The sequence below is a fragment of the Ylistrum balloti genome, unplaced genomic scaffold (assembly GCF_031769215.1).
Source record: "Ylistrum balloti isolate Yb309-2 unplaced genomic scaffold, AGI_CSIRO_Ybal_v1 Utg370870, whole genome shotgun sequence".
NCBI classification, from domain to species: Eukaryota; Metazoa; Mollusca; class Bivalvia; order Pectinida; family Pectinidae; genus Ylistrum; species Ylistrum balloti.
The window spans coordinates 326,174-335,953 of NW_026782497.1; the positions used below are offsets into that span (position 1 = coordinate 326,174).

General features: G+C 39.6%; 1 protein-coding gene across 1 annotated transcript; it reads left to right on the top strand.

Annotated features, from left to right (window-relative positions):
* The first annotated feature begins 5,910 nt into the window (after window positions 1–5,910).
* LOC132559173 (RING finger protein nhl-1-like) lies at window positions 5,911–8,592 on the top strand. The gene has a single exon (XM_060223786.1). It carries the CDS (start codon window positions 5,911–5,913, stop codon window positions 8,590–8,592), a length of 2,682 nt encoding a protein of 893 aa, XP_060079769.1.
* Window positions 8,593–9,780: the final 1,188 nt, after the last annotated feature.

The following is a 9,780-nucleotide window of genomic DNA, read 5'->3' on the forward strand; positions in this document are numbered from 1 at the left end:
CTATAATACTACTCAGACACTTTTTACTGAGTATTGTAATAGACTGTAACTACAGTGTCTGTCATGTGGCACACTGACTGACAGCAGAAGATGCTGGGTGTGGGAAGTTAACAATGTAGTGTCTTTTATGTGGTACACTGACTGCTGGGCTGTAGATGCTGGGTGTGAGAAGCTTCCTACGTAGCGTCTGTTGTGTGGCACACTGACTGCTGAATGTAGATGCTGGGTGTGAGAAGCTTCCTATGTAGTGTCTGTTGTGTGGCACACTGACTGCTGGACTGTAGATGCTGGGTGTGAGAAGCTTCCTATGTAGTGTCTGTTGTGTGGCACACTGACTGCTGGGCTGTAGATGCTGGGTGTGAGAAGCTTCCTACGTAGTGTCTGTTGTGTGGCACACTGACTGCTGGGCTGTAGATGCTGGTCATGAGAAGCCTCAAATGTAGTGTCTGTTATGTGGTACACTGACTGCTAGGCTGTAGATGCTGGTCGTGAGATGCTTCCTATGTAGTGTCTGTTGTGTGGCATACTGACTGCTGACTGTAGATGCTGGGTGTGAGAAGCTTCGAATGTAGTGTCTATTATGTGGCATACTGACTGCTGGGCTGTAGATGCTGGGTGTGGGAAGCTACCAGCACTGTGTGTCCCATGGCACACTGACTGCTGACTGTAGATACTGGGTGTGGGGAGCTACCAGCACTGTCTGTCCCATGGCACACTGACTGTAGATACTGGGTGTGGGAAGCTACCAGCACTGTCTGTCCCATGGCACACTGATTGCTGACTATAGATACTGGTTGTGGGAAGCTACCAGCACTGTCTGTCCCATGGCACACGGACTGCTGACTGTAGATGCTGGGTGTGGGAATCTACCAGCACTGTCTGTCCCATAGCACACTGACTGACGGGCTGAAGATGCTGGTCATGAGAATCCGCAAATGTAGTGTCTGTTATCTGGCACACTGACTGACGGGCTGTAGGTGCTGGCCGTGAGATGCTTCCTATGTAGTGTCTGTTGTGTGACACACTGACTGCTGGCTGGTTATGAGAACTCTACCCAGTAATGTGTCTGTCCTCATTGTGTGAAAGCTGCTGTCTGTGTAATTACAATTTGTAAGGTATGTATGTTTGTCTGGTATCACCGTAGCTTGTTCTACTGTCGACAAAAGCATGTTTGTCTCAATGTTGACTCGTTGAAGTACAAATTACATTGTATGTATTTGTTTCAAAACATAAAAGTTTAATATTTGTTATCAGTCTGTTGTTTACAATTTGGAACCTCTAAACTACATGTAATTACATTGGAGACAGGACCTCCAAACTACATGTAATTACATTGGAGACAGGCCCTCCAAACTACATGTAATTACATTGGAGACAGAACCTCCAAACTACATGTAATTACACTGGAGACAGAACCTCCAAACTACATGTTATTACATTGGAGACAGAACCTCCAAACTACATGTAATTACATTGGAGACAGAACCTCCAAACTACATGTAATTATATAGGAGACAGGACCTCCAAACTACATGTAATTACATTGGAGACAGAACCTTCAAACTACATGTAATTATATAGGAGACAGGACCTCCAAACTACATGTAATTACATTGGAGACAGAACCTCCAAACTACATGTAATTATATTGGAGACAGAACCTCCAAACTACATGTAATTAGAGAGGAGACAGAACCTCCAAACTACATGTAATTACATTGGAGACAGAACCTCCAAACTACATGTAATTATATAGGAGACAGAACCTCCAAACTACATGTAATTACATTGGAGACAGAACCTCCAAACTACATGTAATTACATTGGAGACAGGACCTCCAAACTACATGTAATTATATAGGAGACAGGACCTCCAAACTACATGTAATTATATAGGAGACCGGACCTCCAAATTACATGTAATTACATTGGAGACAGAACCTCCAAACTACATGTAATTACATTGGAGACAGAACCTCCAAAATACATGTAATTATATAGGAGACCGGACCTCCAAACTACATGTAATTACATAGGAGACAGAACCTCCAAACTATATGTAATTATATAGGAGATAGAACCTCCAAACTACATGTAATTACATTGGAGACAGAACCTCCAAACTACATGTAATTATATAGGAGATAGAACCTCCAAACTACATGTAATTAAATTGGAGACAGAACCTCCAAACTACATGTGATTACATTGGAGACAGAACCTCCAAACTACATGTAATTACACTGGAGACAGAACCTCCAAACTACATGTAATTACATTGGAGACAGGACCTCCAAACTACATGTAATTAAATTGGAGATAGAACCTCCAAACTACATGTAATTAAATTGGAGACAGGACCTCCAAACTACATGTAATTACATTGGAGACAGAACCTCCAAACTACATGTAATTATATAGGAGATAGAACCTCCAAACTACATGTAATTACATTGGAGACAGAACCTCCAAACTACATGTAATTACACTGGAGACAGAACCTCTAAACTACATGTAATTATATAGGAGACAGAACCTCCAAACTACATGTAATTATATAGGAGACAGAACCTCCAAACTACATGTAATTACATTGGAGACAGAACCTCCAAACTACATGTAATTATATAGGAGACAGAACCTCCAAACTACATGTAATTAAATTGGAGACAGAACCTCCAAACTACATGTAATTACACTGGAGACAGAACCTCCAAACTACATGTAATTAAATTGGAGACAGAACCTCCAAACTACATGTAATTACATAGGAGACAGGACCTCCAAACTACATGTAATTATATAGGAGATAGAACCTCCAAACTACATGTAATTACATTGGAGACAGGACCTCCAAACTACATGTAATTATATAGGAGATAGAACCTCCAAACTACATGTAATTAAATTGGAGACAGAACCTCCAAACTACATGTAATTACATTGGAGACAGAACCTCCAAACTACATGTAATTATATAGGAGACAGGACCTCCAAACTACATTTAATTACATTGGAGACAGAACCTCCAAACTACATGTAATTACACTGGAGACAGAACCTCCAAACTACATGTAATTACATTGGAGACAGGACCTCCAAACTACATGTAATTAAATTGGAGATAGAACCTCCAAACTATATGTAATTAAATTGGAGACAGGACCTCCAAACTACATGTAATTATATAGGAGATAGAACCTCCAAACTACATGTAATTGTATAGGAGACAGGACCTCCAAACTACATGTAATTACATTGGAGACAGAACCTCCAAACTACATGTAATTATATAGGAGACAGGACCTCCAAACTACATGTAATTAAATTGGAGACAGGACCTCCAAACTACATGTAATTGTATAGGAGACAGAACCTCCAAACTACATGTAATTACATTGGAGACAGAACCTCCAAACTACATGTAATTAAATTGGAGACAGAACCTCCAAACTACATGTAATTACATTGGAGACAGGACCTCCAAACTACATGTAATTAAATTGGAGACAGGACCTCCAAGCCATCTGATGATGTACCTAAAAGAGATTGAAACGTTATTATTATTCATGGTTACCTAGCTCAGTCAGTATAGCATCAGACATCACAACTTCAACAGAACATCATGAAGACATGTCCTAGGACGAAACAGCTGTTTGATATACAAATGTAGCATCACTGAGAAGTCCTAGAAGATGAATCAGCAGTATGATGCAAGTTAATTAATTGTTTGACTCTAATGTGTAATGAATTCAAAATTTGTATTAAGTTTTATGGAAATGTTTTCCAAACTCAAGATGGATGCTTCCATCAACAAAATAACTTAGATAATCGGTCTTTGACCTAACCAAAATCAACCTCACAGATGATACTTTTTTTTTCAGATATTTTTGCCTAGCATGCCAGTGATTAAAATTTTTGATTGAATCGTACTTGTGTTTCTGTCAAACTTTTGGAGTTCAGTGAGACATGGAGCAATTTTCTGATATACTGATAACTTGGTTCACAAGATGCTTTCCTGTCGGTGTATATCTGTAAGCTACTACATGGTTAGGATGTACTTGATTTTAATTCCCATTCTGCCAAGAGTCAGGTCAATGTTTTCAGGTTGCCTTCCAAACTCAGCAGGCAAGCAGTGCTAAGTTATTTTATGACAGTAATTTGTGAGTTTATTAAAACTAACATACCTCAAAGTCAGTAAAGGAATTGAAGAATGATAACATGTTTAGATAAACTAGAAAAAAGTGGTCAGCAGTTTGTGGTATTATAAGCAACTGATCATCATATGTCTCACTGTGGACTTACAGATTATATCAACGAGGTTTATCTAACTCCTGCTCTGGTTAATTGAAATTAACAGATAACAGTACTGTAGAAAGATTTTATGAATATGGTATATTTTCCTGCAAAAATTCTGTCATTTATAACAGCATAAATGCCATATCACAACAGTTTGATGCTTATTACACTCCTTTGATTCATATTGTTTTCTTATAGTGATAACGTGACTTTTTAAACTTAGATAAACACTCAATAACGACAGTGTGATCCGTCAAATGGAACAGCCATTTTGACAGCAAATTGTTACTGCTTCTATGCCCTCAGTACTGATGTCATAATAAACCTGCACTTGATGGCATTTATTGTATCATAAATCATACACTGTTTAGGTTTGTTTATATAGTGACATTGCCTTGTAAATATCTGTCATAGAGAGTTAACATTTGCTGCTATTTAGCTGTCAAGAGTTTATAGATAGTAAGGGATTGTTCTATCTACAACACATTAGTTGGTTGTTTATCTATCATTAGAAGATTACTATTCGTCTGTCTGTCATTAGGAAATTGCTAATCGTCTGTCTGTCAGATCGCTAATTGTGGAATATCACTATTCGTCTGCTGTCATTAGGAAATTGCTAATCATCTGTCTGTCATTAGGAGATCGCTCATCGTCTGTCTATCAATAGGAGATCGCTAACCATATGTCTGTAATTTGGAAGTCACTAATCGTCTGTCATTAGGAGATTGCTAATCATATGTCTATTATTTGGAGGTTGCTAATCATCTATCTGTCATTAGGAGGTTGCTAATCATCTGTCTGTCATTAGGAGGTCACTAGTTAAGAAACATATCAGGTAACCTTAGGGTATTATTATCTGATTTACATAGAGGTGATAGAAAACTTTAAGATCAACAAATTAAACAGAAACACCATATATACAGGTAAATGAGGTTGTTTAAAGTTACTTAGTATAAATGTGAAGGACAGAAGCAAAACAGAAGCAAATCCCAAACCAGAGATTGACACCCCTCCCTTGTGTGTTATATTAATCACCAATAATGACAACCCTCTGTTTGCTGAACTTGTTGCTGATGTATGTTGTAGACTTGCTCAAGTCCTTCCATCCAGCTGAAATGTTGGATATAAAATACATGTACTATGGAATTGTACCAATAAATAGTAATGAAGAACTATTAAACTGTTGACATGTAGTTATTTAATGAGAGTATTTATGCAATCATGACCTTGTCACTCCCCTCCCGACCTCCACTTCCACACCCACATCTCTCCCCTTTTTTATCTATTCACTTACCTACCTTTTTTCAAAAAATCCAAGTATCAAATCTGGTTTGAGAGTATAGTTATCTCCCTTTTCTGATAGAGTTTTGAAGTCTCCTTTTTTTAATGTGAGCGTATATATGACTTAGCCAGTTACTTTAAAGTTTATTCTTCAAAAATGGTCACAATTTTAATGTTTCATCAAAAGAAGAAAACATGTACAGAAAATGCAGGTGTTGAAAATAGCAAGAATGTAACAGTCATAAATTTGATGATAACGTGGAGTTTATTTATTTAACTGGATAGTTGTTTAATGTTCTTCACTGTTGTGTATTTCAGGAATAATCTATGATGGAAGAGGACCCTCGAGAGTTATCTTATTCCTCGGAACATATAGAACAACTTCTCCAGTGTGCTATCTGCCTCGATCGTTTTAAACAGCCTAAACTTCTACCATGCCAGCATACATTTTGTGAAACACCATGCCTTGAAAATCTTGTCAACTTTCTCACAAGAAGTATAAAATGTCCAGAATGTCGGGCGGAGCACCGTGTACCCTATCAAGGTGTGTCGTCGTTTCCCAACAATCTTACGATAAGGAATTTTCTAGAAATTCCGACAAAACGTGTCCGTCGGACCAGTGGTGGTGCGGGGGATGGGGCAGGGAGTTCCTCTGTTGCATCAGGAAGCAGTGGTGTAGCAGGGGGTAGCGGGGGTGCATGTGCTTCAAGTGTGGGAGGACAGTATATAAATGCTGTGGTCCAGGAGCGAGAGCCACCTACAGCGGCAGCATCCCGCTCCGGGTGTACAATATGTACAAGGGAGACAACTTTGTCAAGATGTGCTCACTGTGACCAAGTTGTATGCGATGCTTGTAAAAGATCTCATATGGACCATATCAAGCTGGATGTGGCACGTCTAGTAAGTCAGATACGACGTGGTATACCACACATGTCTGATGCTGTCAATCACATGGAGATTAAGATTGAAGCATTAAGGCAACGGTCGGAGGGTGGTAAGGCAGAAATCACTGAAATCATTGAAAAGTACATAGCAGACCTTCGGGGACGCCAAAGGTTGTTACACAGTGAGGTGGAAATGTTTCTCCTTGGAGAGATACGGGCTCTCAGGATGCATCAAGAAAACCTTGAGGTAGAGATGGCTAGTATAGCTAGTTTCTGTGATACAAATGAGTCAACACTGAGCAGATCTCAACAAAGTGTTCCTGATGAGGACGTCGTAGAGGCAAAGAAACAATGTGTGGAATACATGGAATTACTACGTTCCTATGAATTAGGAAATTATCCCACACCAAGGGAACGCTCTCTTCAATTTTACATGGAGGAAAACAGACTTTCAAATGCTATTGCTGGTTTTGGAGAAATTGTTACTAATAACTCGCAGTCCACTTCTGAGAGTCAGTCATCTGCTTCATCGAGGGATTCCTCGCCCCTCGTGTCTCTGACAAACATTGTGTCCTCAGGCACCTCCTCTCTAGCTACCACCACCTCCACTACCTCCATGGCTAGTACTGGCCCCATGAATACTGACAGAGCCTTGGCACTCATTAGAGGAAACCACCTTCTGAATGCTTTTACAACGCCTGCTCCATCTTCTGACTCTGATTCTGAGTCACGGAACAACCCCCTACCGAGGAGGACACTTCAGGAGAGGCGACGTGCACATATGTCTGACACAAGAATTGCTGGGTTGCTGGCAAGTGGTGGTGGAGGTGGCGGTGGTGGTGGCAGTGGTGGTGGGGGTGGCACTGGCGGTGGTAGTAGTAGTTCCAGCCCAAGGACCTCAACAGCCAGTGCTTTAAGGGAGCGTCGCTTGAATCGTAGTCTGAGTACTGGAGCTTCTTTATTTACACCTGGAACAAGTCTCACAAATCAGTCCTCAACTCCCATACAAGAAGAATCCTCAAACTTATCTTCACCACGACCGAGAAGAGCAGAACGAAGCAATACTTTTAGCAGAGAGGAAAGTAATGCTGGGTCTGAGGTGGTGGTACCACAAACCTCACGTGTCAGTTCAGCAGGTGCTCGTAGTAGGGCCAGGCCACCAGTCAGGTTTGATGTAGGCCTCAATGACAATGGAGGTCAAGGGGACTTACCAGGACTGGAACTATTGTCTTTCACTGAAAATGAGAGTTGTGTCGTCACTACAGCTACAAACAACTATCAGGATAAAGGAAGGGCCATTATCAGATTCGGACAGAGAGGTACAGACTTCATGCAGTTCACCTGGCCTCGTGGTGTGGCAACAACGCGTGATAATAATATACTTGTAGCTGATAGCAGCAACCACAGAGTACAAGTTTTTGATTCTGTTGGAAAGTTTGTGAAGGTTTTTGGCTCCTATGGTCAGGGAGATGGTGAGTTTGATTGCCTAGCAGGAATAGCTGTCAACAGCTTTGGTCAAGTCATAATATCTGACCGCTATAACCACCGTTTACAAGTCTACAATCGGCGTGGTGAATTTGAATTGGCCTTTGGTGTAGAGGGGTCAGAACAAGGACAAATGTTGTATCCTTGGGGTGTTGCTTGTGATAACATGGGCTTTATCTACGTGTGTGACAAAGAAAATCACAGAATACAGGTGTTCCAATCAAATGGCAGGTTTGTGCGAATGTTTGGAGCGCTTGGACACCCTTGTGGTCTGTTTGAAAATCCTCATTATGTGGCCATCAGCCCAGATAACAAGATTTACATCAGTGACAGCAGTAACCATCGGATACAAGTCTTCTCCATGTACGGAGACTTCTTGTTTGCATTTGGGTCTCCAGGCACTTTGGAGGGCCAGATGAGATTCCCCAAGGGCATTGCCATTGACGACCAAGGATTTGTTGTCGTTGCCGACTCTGGTAACAACAGAGTGCAAGTATTCCGTGGAAACGGCAGGTTTTACTGTATGTTTGGATCTTATGGGAGTGACAATGGACAATTCAAGGGTCTAGAAGGTGTGGCCATTCTTGGCAACGGAAATATTGTTGTTAGTGATAGAGAAAATCATCGAATTCAAATTTTTTGAATCAGAAATATCTTATTAGTATTATGAATCATGATTGAACCACTTACAATGTGAGTTTTGCCAAACTTATGTATAATGGTGCTTGATTGTGATAAGAGTAGGTTCATGCATCTAATCAGGGCTTATGTGTTTTAATTGTTACGTCTTCTGAGACATAGGTATGTGGTGTTCGAGTTGTGATGCTACCCAGATTTTGTGATAAGATATATAGTACCTCGGAACATATCTCTGGCTTACAAGAGCGCAGGGTAGATACCTAGGCATAAAATGTCAGGGGAAAACACAGTTTTACATGTGCATTTATAGTGATACAGACATGCTGGAGCAAAGCATGTAATTTTGCGCACATCTGTTGCAGTAATTTCTGCTGTTTACATGTATGATTCATCAGTCATTGTTGCCATAGTTACACATCATTCCTGGTCTCCAGAAGTCTTGCTTAACATAGCAGAAGTATATAGTTTTTAAATATTTTCTCTACACAGTGAAAAGAAATGAAATGTAGGTGATTTTAGATGCTGTGATTAACCCTTGCCAATTTTGATAGGAACAACCAAATACATTGTTGATATATGAATGCAAATGTATAGGGTATGCAGAGTTACAATATATATATAGTTACCTCATGAATATGTGCTTAAGGGGTTATCTTACTAGTTGCCTCATGAATATGTGTTTAAGGGGTTATGTTACTAGTTGCCTCATGAATATGTGTTTAAGGGGTTATGTTACTAATTGCCTCATGAATATGTGTTTAAGGGGTTATGTTACTAGTTGCCTCATGAATATGTGTTTAAGGGGTTATCTTACTAGTTGCCTCATGAATATGTGTTTAAGGGGTTATCTTACTAGTTACCTCATGAATATGTGTTTAAGGGGTTATGTTTTGTTTACTATACAGAAAAAACTGTGCACACATATTTGATTCAGTGTGTACAGGAAGACCTCAAATTTAAGGTCAGTTGTTGAAAAAAAAAAGACAACTTCTTTTGCAGTAAAAGGTAATTATATACTCAATTATGAAAAAAAAAACACATTTTCTATAAAACAATCATTGCACTGTGAATTACGATATGTGACATCATCAATTTCAATGGATTTGCTCTTGATAATACAATGTCATACAATATTTATATCATGTCAAATATATATCTCTTAAGAAGGAAATCAAATTCATTATAATATCCT

Coding starts and splice junctions, on each gene's coding strand:
- LOC132559173 (XM_060223786.1), top strand. CDS start 5,911: ATGGAAGAGGACCCTCGAGAGTTATCTTATTCCTCGGAACATATAGAA.